At 40.2% G+C, this 22301-nt stretch overlaps 1 protein-coding gene across 1 annotated transcript in view; it reads left to right on the plus strand.

Annotated features, from left to right (window-relative positions):
- Positions 1-22301, plus strand: part of LOC126249302 (Down syndrome cell adhesion molecule homolog) — a 266023-nt gene that overhangs the window by 179958 nt on the left and 63764 nt on the right. Inside the window, exon 6 of the mRNA XM_049950956.1 lies at positions 18597-18768. Coding sequence (XP_049806913.1) covers positions 18597-18768 — 172 coding nt within the window. The remainder of the gene's footprint in view (positions 1-18596; positions 18769-22301) is intronic.

Consider the following 22301-nt stretch of genomic DNA (forward strand, 5'->3'; position numbering starts at 1 on the left):
CATCTCATGCATATTACTTGGTCGTCTTTCCCAATTCGATTACGCAAGTTGTAGCCCTCTGCCACTAGAGGGCACCGAATTCTGAAGTGTACTGTGGCGATGTGTAACATGACTATATTAGTACATGGGAGACCCTCAGAAAACTGAAACCGCAAATTCAAAGTGTTTATCGATACATGCAGCACCCTCTCTTTCAGTATGGTAATGCCAGACCACCCACGAGTGCTGCGACACCTGCTGCAATCTGGGCACCTTGTGTTCACTGTCATAGTTCATCCTCCATACAGTCTCGATATAACGCCATCTGATTTGCCGCTGTTTCAGAAAGTTAAAGGATATCACTGAGGACTTCATTTTGTTGGTGATGAAGCGGACCCAACAGACGTGAAGTTGTCGCTCCGTTAGCTAAGTCAAACATTCTACAGTAACAGTATCGACATACTGGTCTGTTATTGGGAGAAATGTGGCTGCCTCTAGGGTGACTATTGTTTAGAACAAATACATAGACCTGAAGAATAAAGATGTGAGCTGATAATAAACTTGATCGCATTATAAAATCGTTACGACTTTTTATATAAAAAATTTGGTGGCACCACTTTTCAGCTTGCCCTCATATTAAATGGTTTGGGTGAAGCGACAGTAATGGGAAATATCCCAATACTCATCCATGTTGTCAAATGCAGTGAATGCAACAACTTTATGTACATACTGTCTACACTAATTGTAAAAGCCCTGCACATCCCTGAATGTTTTCACTTTGAAGTATCACCGTGGAATGCCTCTGGTGTGAATCAGCACCACCACATTTATACTAATCGCTATAAAATTCCTGTGAGACGCAATTAATTAATAATACAGTCATGCAGAAGTAATGCACATACCACGCTACTTAAAGGAAAATTGTCAGATGATTCAAATTCAGTTTGTATGACTATGGGGCCTGTCTCAATAATTTAGTTTTGCTTTGAGCAGTTGATCACAACTGGAGCTAATTCTTTAAACTTCTGTGGGCTCAGCATGCATCCAAATTGATTGTCTCATAGTAAGAAGAACAAACCTTGAGTACATATCGTACAGTAGACCAATAACAGTCAAGTTGTAGATTTTTATAGGGGTAATATAAAGAATTTTGGAACATTTTTGCATCGATTATGTTACAGTCGTCAAATACCTTTGAATCTCTATTTGCATTCCCTCTCCTGTCTATCTGCAGCATCAGAATAATGCATATGTGCGTTTCTAATTAAACATGTATTGTTATTGGCCAGCTATGTCTTAATGTCATCAGTAAAACGGGATGCTTAGAGAGTTCGTATGAATGGTATCTTAATGCCAGATAAACTCCAGAATGTAGCAGATGTCAAAGTTTCAGATGGCCCTCACCTGATAAAGATATGTGCGGTAATTTCCACACCAACATATCCAAAATACTTTTCTTTCCTGCCGCTTCTGTCTCCTGAATGTATGCATTATTATCTGTAACACTTCAAACGTTATTCAGTTCTTGTTTATTTTCCTCAATGAATGCCATGAAGATTTTGAGAATGATACACATACTAAAATGATTACTTACATATTCATGAATGATTCCTGCTACATTTTGTAGGGCATTGAGCTCTGAATTTGATGTGTGTACGTAAGGTTTGAGTGTTGATGTTATTCCAGTGTTTCTTGTTTGGTCAACTTCAATGTCATTAAGTTTGTATCATATTTCTTGAAACATAAAGGTGAAGACATATTGTGTAAGTCTCTATTTTTCCTCTGAAGGGCTTTCATCATTCTTCGTAGATCTACCATTGTCGGAGGCTCGAGTCCTCCCTCGGGGATGGGTGTGTGTGGTGTCGTTAGCGTAAGTTAGATTAAGTAATGTGTAAGCCTAGGGGCCGATGACCTTGGCAGTCTGGTCCCATAGGAACTTACGACAAATTTCCAAAATTTGTTTGTGGATGTGCCTTCCAAGTATAGAAGACTACGGCTCAGAAGTGTCAAATCATCTTGATGTTGAATCAGAATTCTTATCGCGTCATTATTATTGAACACTGGCAAAGCAAAAGGTTTGTAGGAGATATATTCCTGACGATTGATCTGTTCATCGTGTGGAAGCTGGAGGTGTTATAGGTTCCAATACCACGGAATTGAGGAACTCGTAATTCTAACTTTTTATCACGTTGCCCTTCTGTTGCGGAGTGGAGTACTGACTGGTGTGTAGATTGGTTACAGTCATAATGCTGCTTCAAATGAAGATATACCACGGTTTCCTGTTCTCGAAAATCGACTGTATCCCCGTCCTGGTCAACAATGCCCAAACCAAGGTGGTATAATGTCTGAACAGTCACTGGGAGGCATACTGGATTGCTCACCAACTCAACGAGTCTGTGTTCTAGTTCCACTGTAGGGAAAAATCCGTAGGTAGTACGTATGAATCAGCTGTTACACGCAAATCTAAGTTGCTGCATTACGTGCTTTTCAAAGTAATGTCGTTCTTTCAATGTATGAACCCTGTTGTAAACATTATGATATGAATGTACGAAGCTTGACTGTTATACAGCACTGTGTTGGTTGTAAAAAGTAAAAAAAATTGTTTTTACTACTCAATATGTTTTTTGAAATAATATGGGTAACAAGTACTTGGTAATGTTTTAGGAGTCAAAAACGCTGTCACTATGTTATAGTCTCCATATCTCTTCATGACTGTTATTTCATTTATGAGGAGGGCACAACTGTGTGACCATCCATTACAAAGCTGTGTGCCCCATGTGAGGCCAAATGTTATTGGGCCCTCCTTTAAGCTACATGCTCTCTCTCTCTCTCTCTCTCTCTCTCTCTCTCTCTCTCTCTCTCTCTGCCTCTCTCGACACGCGACACTATCAGATACTCATCCACATTTTTTCTATGAGATTGGAGGCAGCAGCAGAGATGGTGATTGCAGAGGTGTCAGGGGTGGCAGCGGAGATGTCAGGGGCGGTAAAATTACATGGTGTAGTGGCAGCAGAGAAATTTAAAAATACCTGCATTCTGTAAAGCCTTCAGTTCGGCTAATATTGCATTCAGTCCAATAGGACAGCTAACATTCATAGGAATTGCTTCAGCCTCTACAGGCTTAACATGTTCTAAACTTATACACTTTGGTATAGGTGGACTACAGTCATTGGTACACTGTTCCAACAGCTACATGGTTACATTAATTCTGCTCAAATAGTTAACAAACTCATAGTACACGCCTCTACATATGGTCACCAGTAACAAAATTTGTCTGTCGTGATCAGATCATCTAAATTCACAACACCTGAATGTTTTAGATATATGTGCCCCATGAAGTTAATTCTAGCATTGTCTTCATATACATATCTAATATGGAGACTTTACATAGTAATATTTGAATGTCTATAGCAGTATGTAATGGATCATACTCATATGTCACGTTATTCTTTATACACCCCATCATAATGCACAGATATTCCCACTCATACCACAAGTGTGGAACTTTGGCGTCAACACATACCATATTTTCAGCTTCAGTCATCACACCAAAGTCTCAGTGCGGTGATAGACCCACATTTCCATATTTACATTCATTCGTAGTCACATTATAAGTGTTGATGAACAATAGCGCTCTTGAGAGACTATCCTGCGGCCCTGTGAGCTGTGGAAGTACCAACAGTGATGGTTGGTGCTGCTGCAGCTGTGGTTCAGAATAATCAAACGATACAAGGTCCAGTAAATCTTGATTAACATCTGTGGATTGCTGCTGAGTCACCTCGACCAGCAGATCCACTGGCAGACCAGGGATGTGTTGCACTGCTGGAAAAAAATATCAAAACATGATTACAGTACAACCGAATTTACACTGAGGTGAAGATATATGTCATGGAATAGTGATATGCACATGTATAGATGGCGATAGTATCGTGTACACAAGATATAAAAGGGCAGTGCATCGGTGGAACCTTCATTTTTACTCACGTGATTCAAGTGAAAAGGTGTCCAATACGATTATGGCTGTACGATGGGGATTAAGAGACTTTCAATGCGGCAAGGTAGTTGGAGCTAGATGCATGGGACATTCCATTTCGGATATCGTCAGGGAGTTCAGTATTCCAAGATCAACAATGTCAAGAGTGAGTTGAGAATACCAAATTTCAGACATTACCTCTAAGCATAGACAACACTGTGGCCAACGCCCTTCACTTAATGACTGAGAGCAGCAGCATTTGTGTAGAGTTATTATTACAAACAGACAAGCAAAACTGCATGAAATAATCGCAGAAATCTATGTGGGTCATACAACTAACATATCCATTAGGAAGTATGGTGAAATCTGGTGTTAATGGGCTATGGCAGTAGACAACTGATCCGAGAGCCTGTGCTTAGATTACGACATCACCTGCAGTGTCTCTCCTGATCTGGAGACCATAACAGTTGGACCATAGGCGACTGTAAGACTGTGGCCTGGCTAGATGAGTGCTAATTTAGTAAGAGCGGATGGTATGGTTCAAGTGTGACACAGACCCCAAGAAGCAATGGACCCAAGTTTTCAACAAGGCACTGTGTAAGCTGGTGGTGGCTCTATAATGGTGTGGGTTGTGTTTACATGGAATGGACTGGATCCTCTGGTCCAATTGAACCGATCATTGACTGTAAATGGCTATGTTCATCTACTTGGATATCATTTACAGCCATTCTTGGACTTCACGTTTGGGCTACAATTGTTCACAATTACTTTCAAAAACATTCTGGACAATTTGAGGAAATGATTTGGCCACGCAGATCACCAGACATAAATCCCATTGAACAATTGTGGGACATAACTGAGAGGTCAGTTCGTGTATAAAATCCTGCACCAGCCAACACTTAAGCAATTATAGATGGCTATAGACGCTAAAGAAGCTTGTTGACTCCATGACATGTTGAGATGCTGTGCTACGCTGGGCAAAAGGAGGTCCGACAAGATGTTAGGAGGTTTGGCTTTTGTCACATCAATGTATTTACTAATAACAATATTAATAATTATATCAGTAGCACATAATTACTTTCAAATTTAACAGTCTTATTCTTCTTATGCCTGGCGTGTTGGCTGGCGCCTGGCTGCAATTTATCCTTTCACTATCAGCATCAGATTTTGAATCAGGAGGTTTGGGCAGCTGGATTCGTAATACAATAAAGGGCAGGGGAAGGGATAACGCGCTTCCTATTGATTTGGACTCCCTATTGGTCCAGGGGGAAGGGTGGAAAGCGAAGGCGGAGGGGTACAGGTGATCCTGATCAGTTGCTGGCTATTCCCAGGTGCAGGGGAATGGGGATGGTCTTAAATATAACTAGTACAAGTGAGTAACCTGACACCAGAAAACCTTGTAACTGCTCTTGAGATAAGAAACAGGTTATAACAGGATTTCGGCTGGAACCAGCACTGATAACCTGTTTGTGGAGAGCTGATCATGGATGGAGAAATGGGTAGCCAGCTAAGTAGAGATTTATATTGTCATTTTGTTTCTGTTTTCACAATACATTTTATACCAGGACTATAGAACAGGGGGTGGGAGTATGAATTGGAAAAATGGCTGAAATTTGTATTAGGAGTAGATATTTATTTTTAAACATTCTAACCACTTTTGTCACAAAGGCGTTAATTGAGGCTCTGGTGACCTCAACAAATAGCACTGTAGTTGTGACATCACTACCTAACTCTGTAAAGACGTGCTTAGTCATTTCCACAACACTCTTTTGCATGTAACTCATACTGGAAAGCTCATATCACGTGTTAAACTTCTGTAGACTGTCCAAGACTAAGAATTATCAACATACCACAATCTCATATCTATGATCTAGGCTGGAAACCCACATTGCTCAAGACTCGCTGAACCACGCCCAAAATTAGTGAAGCCTCCTTACTGGGATAATGTCCCTTAAACTTATTCTGCAGAAAATAGCACACTGGTTAACAGTTCTTGAATGGTATGGCTACTCAAAGGGCATGTAGTCGGTGCAAGACACTACAATGAAAACCAAATCTGGAATGCTATTAATGTTATCTGTAACAGAGTTCAATAGCATCATATACCTCCTCTTCACAATACCATATTACTTTAAACACAAAACACGCACACACATAAAATATATTGTAGTCTCTACACTACGACCTGGGACTTCGGGCTGGGTTATTGTCTAGCCACTGACCGACTACTAGTTCAAATAGTTGTCATCATAAACCATCGAATATAAGTAGCTTTCTTCAAAGGGATACATTTATTCTTTCATTTTTAGTTTTGAACACAAACAGATTCATTAAAAACATTCAACGAATGTTACTATGTTGAGAGGCTGCCCCAGGCATCAAAACAGTGTTGGGTTCACGTATCATGGGTTAAATAACAAAGTCAGTTTAGGACACAAACTTTTTCCGGTGGTGCTTTTTACCTGATGTCATTGGTGTGGAATCAGCTACGTGCCCGCATTCCTGGCTCATTACCCCACGGTAGCAAGTATTATAGCTCACATCCCTGGACTGATATGACGTTTTTTATTACCTTTATCGCGTGTACGTACACTGGATTACTAGTTTCGATAGGACTAAGCTGCCGTCTTCAGATCCATAGAGCACAGGTTATGAAGTCATGGTGTACAACAAATCGTATGATTGTGGTCGTACCATCGAAACGGACTCATAATAAAAGCAGAGTAGCCTACAACCAGCGCAGACACATGTGGCACTTCTTGATGTGGCCACCCTTGTATGACTCTTTCTTGCCAAGAAGGCACAGCTGTATTTTATAATGTTCTCCTCTCTTTTTATTATGAGTCCGTCTCGACGGCACGAAACAAACGTGCAGTTTATCGCACAACGTGGTTTCATAACCTGTACTGTGTGAATCTGAAGATGGCAGCTTAGTCCTGTTGAAACTAATAATCCATTGTAAATACAAGCGCTGGAGGAAATAAAAAACTTCATGTCAGAATCTTTCTTTACAATGAATTAATTGATCACTCTCCAGCAGCTGACAGTGTCAGGTATTTATAAAAATCACCAAGCATTTTGTTCTCAACGAGTGGGATATGTTAAATCATCCTGAAGAAGTTGGGTACTTTGATGGGTTAATAGGAGACAGGTGTGGAAAATTATCAGGTTATTTACTGCCTCTTATAACTCAATAAATTGAACAGTGCTATTGAAAACTACTGTATACACAAACAAATTGCCGTCATCTGACATGGGTCACAAAATAGCTACTTCGAATCACATAATCAGATTTGAGGTGAGGTGAGATTTTAAGTCATCCATCTTTGACATGCTAGCGGCTACATGCAGGATTAAGAGGCCGGCGGAAGTCGACCTGTGGATTTTTAGGTAACTGTGGTTGGGGACATTACTAAATGACTCAGAGGTCAGAGTCTGGAGTGGTTTTTGATCTCCTTTTAATGCTTCTTTACGTGTTTACGCAAACATTCCCAAGGGCATGAACACTGGTTTATAACATGAGTCGTGAGACACACACAACGTAAGTGTAAAACACAGATGATGCTTGTATCCTTAAGCTATTACTAGATACTTCAACCAAGTACCAGAACGAATGGCCACACTGTCCTAACACACTTTTATGATTAAGGTACACGAAACAACGTATAAAAATGTTACTGGAACCACGAACCATTGTTGGAGCCAGTTACTATTGCTACAATCGAACTCTTAGGTTCAGTTACACGTCACAATGAAAGTAACAAACAGATATACAAGGGTTGTACAAAAATATGGATGCATCGCTAGAAACGTACTTGACCCCGAACGGCACCTGTGCAATGACTTCAAAACGTTGCAAGTGTCAGTCGTGGTTAGAACAGTGTTCTGTGTAGTTGCGAGTGCATCATGTCTGAGCTAAGTGAATTCGAACGTGGACAAATTGTTGGTGCTCGTGTGGTGGGTGATTCTGTAACCAAGGCAGCCGACGTGTTTCATGTTTCAAGAGGCGTCATATCGAAGATTTACTCTGCATACGGGGAAAGCGGAAAAATATCTGCTGAGTCACAACACGGTCGAAAGTGTGCGCTGAGTGATCGTGACAGACGGTCACTGAAGTGGGCTGTTACGAAAATAAGAGGACGATAGCTGCAAAAGCCACAGCAGAACTGAATGTCACACTCGCGAACTCTGTCCACACCAAAACAACACGAATGGAGCGCCATAAGTAGAGAACTGAAGGTCGAACTGGAATTCCAAAGTCACTCATCAGTGAGGCAAATGCCCGTAACAGGAAAACGTGCTGCCAAAGCCATAAAATCTGGGCTGTGGATTTAAGGAATAAAATCATTTGGTCGGACGAGACTTGTTTCACACTGTTTCCAACTTCTGGTTGATGTTACATGCCAAGAGTGAAAGATGGTGGTGATTCCGTGATGACTTAAGCACCTGAATCGTGGTATTTCATGGGCCTCGTTGGTACTCTGCAAGGTCGCATTATTGCCAAGCATTATATGACCGTGTTGGATGATTAGGTCCAGCCTACGGTACAATGTTTGTTCCTCAATGATGGTGCTGCTTTTCAAGATGACAGGGCCGCTATTCACACAGTCTGCATCGTCCAAGACTGGTTTTGTGAGCACTAGGATGAACTGTTGCATCTCCCGTGATCATCACAGTCACTATGTCTCAGTACTATTAAGTCTTTGTGGTCTGCTTTGGGGATAAGGGTGCGAGATCGCTGTCCACCTCCGTCATCATTTCCTGAACATGAAACTATTTTTCAGGAAGAACGGTATGAGATTCCCTTGAAAACCAGCATTCCGACGACTGGAAGCTGTTTTGGGTGCTAACGGTTTTCCTATACCGCACTGGGTATGATATTGTGTTGTATTATTGTTATCTCTATATTTTTTTCCAACCCACGTATATTGTCACTTCGTAGCGATCAACTTAGGAAGAATGTGTTACCTTTATATTCTTTTTGGGTTTTCAGCTAGATCTAAAAGTTCATTATGCTGAACTTTTGATAAGAATTGCTGTGATCTGTAACTAACTGTTGGTGAGCAATGAGCTAGTCCACTGGGATGGCTTTTTATATTGTTTTCGGTACGCTGAGCTCTGGGTGGTGTCTGCCATGGTAGAAAGGGAAGGTGGATTTCGATGCCGTGCTTTGGAGACTGTTGTTACTGTGTCGTCGCAGGGATCACGTACCACATCACAGTGTTCCCTTACTATGTTATGTGCAGGATTCAAACATATGAGCTGGCTAAACATCTAAAAATACTGTGATGTCCACATGTTTGATACCGTCAGCATGATACACGAAACTCAGGAGACGTTCTACAGTGAGTTCAAGAACTAGTAGTGTGCAACATGATGGTTAATTGACTTGGTGTCTCTTTTCATTCTTTCTTTCCATACCACACACATACGTGCAAACAAACACAATTATTTTAGTAGTGGCTACATCATTGGACGAAAAATTGACAGTAATATTCAAGTTTCATTTGAAAATAGTTTTTCAAGTTATTCCAGTTTGAATTCATGCTCAGTTAGGTTTTGTATCCAATCTTTATAAACCTTTTCTAAGTTAACTACAGTGCCAACATAAGTGCAACTGTGGCTTAAGTCACAGAATCGCTTGCCTAAGTCCAGTTGAATTAAATCGTTATGAAATGACACAATAGACTGCCTAACAAAACAAATGAAACACTCAGAAAGAGATGAGTACATAAAATGAAACTTTACAGGTTGTCAGGGTATGTGATGTTATTTTAGTGATTACAAAATCGAGTCAAATTTACAAAAGACTCAGCAGACTATGTTCACTTATGATTGTTACTTGGATCCTGCTCTGGCCTGGATGCATGCACTAATTCGGTTGGGAAGGGTGTCGTAAAGCTGTAGGGTCTTCTTCTGAGTAAAGCCTACCCACAACTGTTGTAAATGACCTTGATATCTTGGGTACTGCCACCGTGGAAGAGCTAATATTCGAGCTGGTCTCATACGTTCTGTTGAGAACCGATTTTGGTGATTTCACTGGCCACAGAGTAACTTAGCATCACGCAAACAGTCCACAAAGACACATGCCATGTGTAGACGAGCGTTATCCTGTTGAAAAATGACACCTCGATACATGAGAACCCAGAACGTCTGTGACATGTCATTGTGCTGTCAAGAGTTCCCTCAGCCAGCTGGCCTGAAGTCATACATGATGGCTCCCCACATGCTGATGCCATGAGTAACACCACTGTGCCTCTCTTAAACACTGGATGAAGGTTGCTGCCATACTTACCCACGATGGTCATCCGGGGTACAGCAGAACTGTGAGTCATCACTGAACACAATGTGATTCCGTTCATCAGCAGCGCATGCTTCCCGTTCACGGCACCACTCAAGACGCAGCCGTTTGTGTTGTGGTGTTAATGGCAGCCTACACACGGGACAGTAATTCCCTAGTGAATCTGCTGCTCGTCTCATGCCAGTGCTGTGGGTGACACAGAATCTTGCAGGGAATCTGTTATTTCGGACTACAGGCGCAATTGTAAAGGGGTTCTGATGTGCTTGGTGTACAATACGGTGATTCTACTTCGTAGTAATTAGACATGATCTACTGGAACCTCGACGACGATTATACTTATCCTCTCTTTACATGCTGCCCCACGCTAGGCCACTATCACCTCCAAATGCCCCACGAATCTGGATATCGTACGATTCAACCAAACAACCAGATATAGACCCACAATGAGCCCACTTTCAAACTCTGTCAGATGCCGATAACGTTGTATCACACAAGTATGTGGCATCTTCATGTCCTTCTCAGTGATGTTGTTTACAACTCTTACATACCCCAACAGGTATTATAACAACTCAAACACGAACAACACTAATGTATTCTGGCAGCTGTTCTCCCTGTCACAGAGAACTGAAACTCTATAGTCTGATTAAAATTGCTCGACAGTTGTCACTTGCCACTATGTTGCCGCATCGGCTGCAGTCTACCACTCGGTTATAGGCGACACACAAAGGCGGTAGGTCACTTCACGAATGCTGTTAATGTGTGACGCGGAGCAGTGTTGGAAGCGGCCGCCAAGAGGTATGACGGAAATGGGAGATGCTCTGTCGATGGTTGATTTTAAGTGACCAATGACTAAACTGCAGGAGACGACGCATTTTGTAGTACTCAGTTTAAACTCACGTCGTAACGTAACAACAATCTGCTGATGTGCAATGGATCGGAGAAAACGGCGGCCAACAGCCTGCATCAGAACAAAAAATCACGATTGTTATGTTCACAGCGAAAGGTTAACCTCTAGGAGCATACCCAAGTCAGAAAACGTTCAGTTTCAGTGCTAAAAGCAAAATGTAATTTCTCGCTATCATTGGTTTCCTGAAACTATGCTCACACTGGCTACATGATCTGCCGCATTACCAACCGAGGAGGAGTCCTGGTTGGCACTTGGTTGCAGATTATAGGCGACACAGGTAGACCCCAAACAAATAAAGAATGATAGGAAGAAAAATAAAAGAAAGTAAAAAAGTCAATGCGACAGTGAAAATGGCACGGTAAAGTATTAGAAATAAATAGAATTACATTTAATAAAACTAAGTGAATAAAAATAATAATCGAAATGTTTATATTTGATTTAGTATCAAAAACAGTTCGCTGCTGTTAACGATATTCGAACCTACGAGCCAATCTTCGTGATTATAGTATCATTACATATGATGCTGTATGGCGTTTTGCGCGGAAGGATCCAGTAGTGTTTGGTTAGTGCTGGGAATGAAACGTTTGTATTTCGTTACAACCGGCGTGTGCGTGCGCGCGCGCGTGTGTGTGTGTATATGTCTGTGTGTGTGTGTGTGTGTGTGTGTGTGTGTGTGTGTGGTTATCATGTGTGATGAAGTAACAATAAAAGTTCCAGACCCAGGATTCAAGAGCCAAACCCTTCAAGAAAGAAAGCCAGATAAAGGATTAGAACTGAACTGTAGTAACAGTTTGGCAACAGCGAACGGATCGGGCGTGACGTTGAGCGCTCTGCTTGATGGAAACCAGCTCCAACGCCTGAAGTATGAACTATCAAATGATTTTAATCGGACTTCTAATCTTTTACACACCCTCCGAAGCTGTGTATGTGTACACAGCTACATTGAAACATGGCATTGTCTTCTGAGTGCTTCACTGTTTTGTTGTGTAGAGTATATTCACATAAGCTAGAAGACATTATTTTTATTTGGCACATTATTTGCACTTTGACTTTAGATTCAAGATGCATGCTACTTATATGTGCAGAAGTGTTTTCTGACAGAATAAACTCTTCATAATAAATAAACAAGTATCACATATGTGTCATCTCTCTCTCTCTCTCTCTCTCTCTCTCTCTCTCTCGTTCTCTCTGTAGCTGCCTATCTGTCTGTATCTAAATTTGTTCAGTCTAAAATTCCCAGAAGAGTAATTTTTTTTCAAGGACTAAAAACATAAATGACATACTTCCTGTTATCTCCAATTCTACATCGATATTCACACCCACACCCTGAAAATTACTGGTAAGCACATGGTAGGGGCTACATCCCTTTGTACCATTTATTAGGGTTTCTTCATGTTTGCATCACACACTGAACAAGAAAAGAATGACTGCTTAAATGTTTATGTACATACGATAATTAGTAGAATCTTGTCTTCATAATACCTATTGGAGCGATACATAGAGAGTTGTAGTATACTCCTAGTTTCATCAATGAAAGTTGTTCCCTGTAATTTATTAAGAATGCTTTCACAGGATAGTATGGATCTATCTTCAAGCCTTTGCCAGGTCAGTTATTTTAGCATCTCTTTGAAGCTATCCCATAGAACAAACAAACCTGTGAACTCTTGTTCTGCCCTTCATTGAAGATGTTACACCTATATGGTTACAGGTTCCATACACTTGAGCAACGTTCTAGGATGGATCGCATGAATGTTTTGTACAGCTCTTTCGCAGACTGATATCGTTTCCCCATTATTGTACCAATGAACCATTGTCTTCCACCTGAAGTGTAAAATTTTATATTTTTTAATATTTAAAGAAAGTTTACGATATTTGGTTCAAATGGCTCTGAGCACTATGGGACTCAACTGCCGTGGTCATCAGTCCTCTAGAACTTAGAACTACTTAAACCTAACTAACCTAAGGACATCACACACACCCATGCCCGAGGCAGGATTCGAATCTGCGTCCGTAGCAGCAGCGCGGCTCCGGACTGGAGCGCCTAGAACCGCACAGCCACCGCGGCCGGCTTACGATCTTTGGACCGCTTTGAAATCTTATCAAGATGTGACTGCATATTTGTGCAGATATTTTTCAGACTCTGCTTCATTATAGATAAATAAATCTGCGAAATATTTTAGAATACTTTTAATCTTGTCTGCAAAAGCAAAGGAGGAAGATCAGAGTTAAACGTTCCGTCGACAGCATGGTCATAAGAGATGAAGCTCAAACTCTGATTAAGAAAAGTTGATCCTCAAAGCAGTCACAAATTTCACTTGATACCCCATATTATCATACTTTCGATAAGTGCATATGAAATTCTGAGTCAAATGCTTTTCAAAAGTCAAGAAATACTGCATATCCCTGGCTGCATTGTTCCATGGCTTTCAGGATATAATGTGTGACAAGCATGAGTTGTGTGTCACATGACTGATGTTCTCAGAATCCATGTTGATTGTTATGGAGGAGATCATTCTTTTTGAAATTTTGTCATTGTTGTTGTTGTTATCGTTGTAGTCTTCAAAAAATGTGTTCAAATGTGTGTGAAATCGTATGGGACTTTACTGCTAAGGTCATTAGCCCCCAAGCTTACACACTACTTAACCTAAATTATCCTAAGGACAAACATACACACCCGTACCCGAGGGAGGACTCGAACCTCCGCCGGAATCAGCTGCACAGTCCATTACTGCTTTGTAGTCTTCAGTTAGAAGACTGGTTTGGTGTACCTCTCCCCCTCCCCCCTTTATTGTGTGAAAGCCCCTTCATCTTCTACAAACTACTACAACCTACGCAGATTTGAACTTGCATACAGTATTCGTGCTATGGTGCCTCTCTACAGTTTTTATCCGCCACAGTTCCCTCTATTACCATTCTGAAGATTCCTTCAAGCCTCATGATGTGTGCTATCAATCGATCTCTTCTTTTAGTTAATTTATGCAATAAATTTCTTTTGACGCCATTTCAGTTCCTCATTAGACCCTCGATGTACCCATCTAACCATCATCACCCTTCTGTAGCACCACATTTCAAAATCTTCTATTCTCTCCTTGTGTGCACCACTTATCATCCACATTTCACTTATGCTATATTCCAGTGAAATAACTTCAGGAAAGTCATCCTAACACTCAATTTTATGTTTGATGTTAACAAATTTCCCTTATGTATAAATTCAATTATTGCTGTTGTCAGTCTGCAATTTATAACATCTCTTAAGTCGGCCATTTGAGATATTTTGATGCCCAAATATCAAAATTCATCTACTACTTTTAGTGTCTCGTTTCCTACACTAATTCCTTCAGCATAGCCTGATGTAATTCGATTACATTCCATTACCCTTATTTTACTTTTCTTGACGTTCGTCTTACAACCTCTTTTCAGGACATTATCCATTCCATTCATTTACTTTTCCAAGTCCTTTCCTGTCTCTGGCAGAATTACAATGTCCCTGGCAAACCTCGAAGTTTTTATTTCTTCTCCTTCAACTTTGATTTCCTCTCCCAATTTCACCTTGGTTTCCTTTATTGCTTGCTCAATGTCCAGACTGAATAACATCGAGGATATCTTACACCCCTGTCTCACTGCCTTAGTGTGTACCAGCCAAAATTGTCAGAAGCTTCCACTAAGTTTATAAACGCTATAAACTTGGTATGCCTTTCCTTAACATATCTTCTAATCTAACCTGTGGAGTAAGTATGGCCTCTTGTGGTTCTGCACTTCTCCAGAACTCTAAAATTATCTTCTTCTCTTCTCTTCTTCTTCTTCAGTAGCTCTACAGCCCTTGGTGAGCCTTGGCTTCTTCAACAATCTTCCTCCACACTTCTCGGTTATTTGCTGCTTTTTTCCACCCCCGGACTCCCATATTGCTGATATCCATTATTACCTCATCGATCCATCTTCTTCTAGGTCTCCATTTTCGCCTAACTGAATGGATCATACCTTTCATCATTTTCTTTGGAATTCTATCCTCTGCCATTCTCTCCAAGTGTCCTAGCCATCGTATTCGCTGTGATTTAACAAATTTTACTATGTCCCTGCCTTGTATTAACTCCTGTAATTCAGCATTGTAGCGTATTCTCCAGCCTTCTTCCTCCCTTATTGGTCCATAGATTTTGCGTAGTATTTTCCGCTCAATGCTTCTTAGAGCATTTTTATCGTGTTCTGTCAACGTCCATACCTCTGAGCCGTATGTGATAACTGGGCGGACTAGGGAATTATATATTAGCAATTTAGTTTTTCTTGTAACAAGGCTACTTTTGAAAAGCTGCATATTTGCAAAGTAAGCTCTGTTTCCTGCTTGTATTCTTTCCCTTATAGCCTTTCCAATACTGTTATCATTTGTTATTAGGGCTCCCAAGTAGTTAAAAGAGGACACTCCATTGAAGCATTTCCCATTGATGTTTAGGTTTTTAGGGGTTCTTCTGGCCTCAGATTGTGACATTACCATATATTTTGTTTTGTTTACATTTACTATGAGGCCAATTTTTAAGGCTTCTGTTTCCATTGCCCGGTATGTTTCTAGGAGTGTATTGGTATTTCTTCCTACTATAGCAATGTCATCAGCGTATGCACATATCTGGCTAGTTTTCATAAATATGGTGCCTCTTTTGTTGATTTTATTTACTGCACTATGCAGGGCAATGTTGAATAGGACAGTGGAGAGACTATCCCCTTGCTTCACACCTTTATTAAAGTCAAAGCTTTCACTTGTTCTGCTAAGGACCTTTACTTTTGCTCTTGTGTCTGTCATTGTCATTCTGATTAGTCTTATTAATTTAGCACATATACCAACTTCTTTCAGTACTCTGTATAGTTCTTGCCGATTTATGCTGTCAAAGGCTTGTTTGAAATCGATGAATAAGAAATGCAGATCTATATCATATTCATAGAACTTTTCCATCATTTGCCTTTTCACAAATATTTGATCAGTAGTTCCTCTGCCCGGTCGAAAGCCACACTGATATTCCCCTAGTATGCCTTCTGCACACTTCCGTATCCTTTCGTTTAATATACTTGTGAAGATCTTATAAGCTGTACTTAGGAGTGTTACACCTCTATAGTTTTCACATGCTGTTCTGTCCCCTTTCTTATAAATGGGGATTTTTATTCCAATTTTCCAATTATCTGGCATAGTTTCTGTTTCCCATATATCTGATATTAATGTGTGCAGTTCCTTTATTACAGCCTCACCACCAGTTTTTATTAATTCAGCAATTATGCTGTATTCCCCAGGGGCTCGATTGTTTTTTGACTTGTGCACAGCCTGGGAGACCTCTTGTAGTGTTGGTTTTCTTGCCTCATTGGTTTCATTGTCTACTTCCAGCTCCACTCTTCCCTCCTGTGCAGCTGTCACATCATCTTCTAGGCTGGTGCTTAGTGTATCTTTGAAATATTCTGCCCATCTTCCCACTATCTGTTCTTCCTCCCTTATCATTTTCCCATCTTTACTGGAACAGGCCATTGTTTTTGGTTGGAATCTATTCTTCATTTTGCCTATGGCATGATAGAACTTTCTTATTTCACTCTGTTCCTTTAGTTCTTCTAGTTCTTGAAATTTCTTCTTATTCCACTCTCTTTTCTTTCTCTTGCACAGTCTGTTAGCTCTTCTCCTTAATTCTCTATATTGTTCCACATTATTTCTGGTTTCTCTCTGTAGCATTTTTGTTCTTGCCCTGTTCTTTTCCTCTATTGCTGACCTGCAATCTTCATCAAACCACTCCTGGGTTCTTCCGTTCCTTCTTATGCCTATTATTTCCTCTGCAGCATCCTTAATGGCTTTTTCAAACCTGTTCCACCTTTCATCTACTCCTACTGTGGTCTCTTCATTGCTCAACTTTCTGCTTAGTGTTACTTGGTATTTTTTTACTTCATCAGGGATGTTCAGTTTGTCTGTATTCCATTTCATCATCTTTCCCATTCTGTTGCCATTTGTTAGTGACAGTTTCTCTCTCAAGACTGATTTTATCAGAAAGTGGTCTGAATCACAGTTTGGTCCTCTGCAGCTCCGTACATCCGTAACTGACGTGGAGTGGCGTGCAATCACTAAAATATGATCAATCTGATTGACTACTCCAGTGGCTGCAGACTTCCAAGTACCCAGATGGATCCTTTTATGTGGAAAGCAGGTACTTTTAATAATCATATTATTCCTTGCTGCGAATTGGCATAGTAAGTCTCCATTCTCATTGTTTTCTTCATGTAGTGAATATTTTCCAGAAACTCCATACAGATGTTCATTCCTCCCTATTTTTGCATTAAAATCTCCTATTACTAGCATCAGGTCATATTTAGGTACTGCACAGCATACTATTTCCAAGTCTTCGTAGAACTGTTCTTTAATTATATCCTCTTTTTCCTCTGTTGGTGCATGTGCATTAACTATTGATATATTCCTAAATTTACCTTTTAGTCTGAGTCTGCACATCCTTTCATTTATGGGTTCAAATTCTAGAAGGCTTTTCCTAACTTCCCTAGTTATTATAAACCCTGTTCCAAGTTGGCCTGTTCTTTCTTCTGGTCCACTATATACCAATGAGTACTCAGGTTTATCTATCTGCCCATTCCCCTGCCATCTTATTTCCTGTAGCCCTACAATATCATATTTGAATTTTAAAATTTCATTGGCTATTTCTTTCATCTTTCCAGGCTGAAGCATTGTCCTAACATTCCATGATGCTACTGTTAGATCCTTTATCCGTTTCCTTTGCCGGGGTCGTGATACATGCTTTCCATCCAGTTTCCGAGGCTTCTGTTGAATTTCCGTAATATTCTTTTTTTTACAGTATGGGGTTATTAGCCCCATGCCCAACCCCCAACCTGGAGGACCAGGATTTGTATGAGGTTTACTCCTCTAGGGAAGCTGGCTTCACTACGCCTCTAGAGCCCTCCCTGCCCTATGTTGTGGGACACACTTTGTCTGGCTCCTCTGTCGGGACCAGTCCGGCTTGGGAGACCCTGCCAGTAGCTATGCTACCGCCGGCATAGCTCTCGACTTCACCGAAGCACGCAAACCCTCCCGCCCGGCACTGAAGGTGCCTACTATAAGGCGGTGTCCCTTGAGAGGGAAAATTATCTTCCTAAAGGTCAATAAATAAGTTTCTTCATTCGTTGGTAAATAATTCACGTCAGTATTTTACAAGTAAAACTTACTAATCTGGTAGTTCAGCAATAATCAAAATTATCCTGCTTTCTTTGGACTCTGAATAATAACATTTTTCTGAAGAGTGGATCTCATTATATTTTATTTGAGCCTAGAATATATTTTAAGCTTCTACATCAAATAGATGTCAATCATACTGGATGGTGGTTTTGTATATCAATTTGTTGCCTTATTTTTCATCAACCATTTCCATCTGTACTTGTTATGTCATTCTTTTTTCTACTTACTAATTTTACAGATCCACCATCATGGAAAGTAGAGCCAACTGATGCAGAAACAGTGGCAGGAAAATCAGTTATTCTTCCATGTGCTGCAGAAGGATCTCCAACTCCCGGAATAATGTGGAAGAGAGATACTGGAGCTATACCTCCCCTTTATCAAGAACTTAACCATTTAATGAAGAACTATAAGTGAGTACAATAGTACAATATTTTAAGTAAGTAATTACAAACGCACATCTTTCTGGGTGTTGAATTAACTCTAGTGTTTACATTAAGACGTCAAGCCTTTGTAATACTAAGATAGTATCTTTTATGTGTATGAACGTGTATGTGTATATATGTATGCCCTATACAGAAAATAATTGAAAAACATTATTTTCACATACTAACACAAATATAGTCATACATATAAAAGTTATCTAAAACCGTTCAGATGTGTTAATGTATACAGTAGCAAAAACGCATGTGATCTGTTTCTTGAGAAGAAAGTAAACAAAGTAGGCCTACATCGAAAACGAGTGTCTTGAGGAACTAAACAAGTCTTATGGCTTTGAAGAAAACTTCCATAGGAAACCATTAACATCAAAAACTAGTGTATTGAGGAACTAAACATGTCTTATGACTTTGAAGAAAACTTCCATAGGAAACCATTCAATGCTGGTAAGTCCATGCGAGTGTTTCATGAAGTAGTTGATACAACTATTGCAATTTAAAAGTAATAGATTATTGACAATACTATAAAAATGTATAGGCCCTGTAGTGTATGTTAACACTTTATGCAAATGTTAAAATCCATATATCTTATAAAAAGGGAAATATGTATGTGGTGTTCCCCATCTCCTCCTAAACCATTAGATCAATTTCAACCAGACTTGATATACATAGCACTTACTGTCCGGAAATACATACCACTTACTGTTTGTAAAGAATCACTGTGGGGGTAGGGACAGCCTACCTCTCAAAGTAGTTGGGGTGAAAAGAAGCACTGCCCACAATACGAAAATAGATTATATTCATTTGCTATGTCAGAATGAGAGCACATGGTGACTTGCAGCAAACTTTATGGATAATTTTAAGCCTGTTCGAGACACCTTCTCACTGACACCCAGCAAAATGCTGAATGGAAAAAGTTTATTGCTTACCATTACTGCAACATCGCAGTTCATGCAGTAAAAATGTCACATCAGGCATGACCTTTTAATTTATTACTTATTTACTTCACCGCTGTTTGCAACACATTTGAATACAGTTTTCACATATACTTATATGACATCATAAACATTGAGCTGCGTGAACACGGAACTGAAAGGCGAAATTCGCTAGAGATACAGGTGAAATATGTGTTCAAATGTGTGCGAAATATGTTACATATATGTGAAACATATGTGACATATGAATACATGGGTACTTGGTACACACATTACTTGCATGCAAATCCTATGGGGGAAAGAACCAGCAACCTCCTGTTGGGTTGGTAGTGATAACACGGAGTGAGAGGGAGGGAGGAGGAGATAGACATAGAGTGGAGAGGAGGATGTAAACAGAAGATGAGAAGCAGAAGATCGACAAAGAAAGGGGAAAAGAGTAGGTGGACATAGAAAGAAAAATGGTCAGAGAGAAGGGGGAGGATGCGATGGTCAATGGGGAGGGAGTTGGAGATGGGCAGAGAGAGTGTGGAGGACGAGTAGGGCAGGGAGAGGGGAGAGGAGGAGAGGGGCACAGTGCGGGATGAGGAGATGGAAAAAGAAAATGAGGAGAAGTAGATGAACTTGTAAGGGACAAGAGGAAATAGATGGGGAGAAGAAGGTGACATAAGGGGAAAGAGCAGATGAACAGAGGGGAGAGAAGAAGATGAATAGAGGGAGAGGAACATTGAGAGGGGAGGATCAGATGAACAGTGAGGCAGGGGTGGATAATATGGGCAGTAGTGGGGTGTGGAGGAGGGGAATAGAGAAATGATGGGAGAAGAAGATACATGGGGAAGGGGAGGAGAAATTAGGCAGAAAGAGACAGAAGGTGAAAATGGACTGATAGAAGATTGTAATAAATACATACTGCACAACATCGATTGCACACATAAAAATAGTGTGGAGAACTGCATCGAATTAGTGTTAGAATTGAAGACTACGTCATTACCTACAACAACAATTAATTTTGCAGCCACAAATATGTAAGTAATTGTAAATGTAGTTTCATTGCCACCATTCAAACAAATAAGCTCCAAGTGTACAGATGGAATATAATCTTGTTAATAAGTAGTTATGTGTTTCTATTTTCTCTTAATCAGTATTAAGCATGTAATGTTTATTTATCAGTTCTCACATTCCTGACCTTTCACCTCTTTCTCTCTTATGCGAGACTGCCAACACTCAGTGCAATCATTGATGTGTAGATGTAGCATGCAATTCAGATAATGGTCTGACAGTGAGTTTCCCAAGTGCGTTTTATTTTTGTTCATTGCTGAAAACATTGGTTCACGAACGTGTGTAACAAAACATTGATATTACGCCCGCAGCCATCGATCCTCGTGGAAATGTTTAATGAAGAGTACTATGTTTCTCATTTTATTAGATTTGTCTTTATATTCCATATGGCAATACAGGTCAGTTACTTAAAGATGTAGATCTGTACCAGTTCACTAATATTCATTGAACATGGGAAGGGAACATTTGAATCCCTTTTTACAGCAACGGCCAAGATTTTGGCTCGCGAACCGTTCTCTGGCATGGCTGCCGTAGCGCTCAGCCAGGATGCAAATTTTCTCCACCGCCTTGACACACTGCTCGGTGTGCGGAGGGAGAGAAGGGGAACACAGCAAACACCCCCCTCATTTAAATGGCAATGCAGTCGCATTGCATACGACTTGGTTTCATGATGAGCTTCTGGTTTGTTTAGAAGATTTAGAAGCTGAGAATGAAATAGATATACTATGCCTGTCTGAGCATCACATTGTTACTGATATGGATAAGGTAAATGTAAGTGGATATAAGCTCTCTGCACATGTAATGAGAGAAAATATGGAGAAAGGAGGAGTTGCCATATATGTCAAAAGTTATCATTGTGCAAAAAGTATAGAAACAAAAAAGTTTTGTGTAGAGAAACATATAGAAGCATGTGCCTGTGAGCTTAAATTAAATAAAGGCACATTTATAATTGTAACTGTATATAGGTCCCCATCAGGAAATTTTCATCTATTTCTGAAAAATTTGGACTCCTTGTTGTGCTATCTGTCAGACAGGGGGAAGCAAATTATTATTTGTGGGGACTTCAATGTAGATTCTCTGAAAGAGGGTAATAGGAAAAATGACCTTGAAGTATTACTCGGTTCTTTCAATTTGACACCCGTTATTGATTTTCCTACTCGGGTGGTAAAGGATAGCAGCTCACTGATAGATAACTTCTTTATAGACCAAGATAAGTTTAACCAGATAAATGCTCAGCCTGTTGAGAATGGTCTTTCTGATCATGGTGCACAGCTAGTTACAATATATGACATAGCTCCATTCAGCAATACTAAACAGTCCTCCAAAGTGGTACGTTCAGTCAACGATTTAACAATTGCAAATTTCAGGGAAAGCCTACAGCAGTTAGACTGGGATGAGGTGTACCGTGAACCTGATGCCAATTTAAAATATAATTTATTTCATGACATTTTTGTAAATGCATTTGAAAACTGCTTCCCCAAGAAAATAGTTAAATATACTCGTAAGAAACCTTGTAAG

The sequence above is a fragment of the Schistocerca nitens genome, chromosome 3, assembly GCF_023898315.1.
Source record: "Schistocerca nitens isolate TAMUIC-IGC-003100 chromosome 3, iqSchNite1.1, whole genome shotgun sequence".
Classification (NCBI taxonomy): domain Eukaryota; kingdom Metazoa; phylum Arthropoda; class Insecta; order Orthoptera; family Acrididae; genus Schistocerca; species Schistocerca nitens.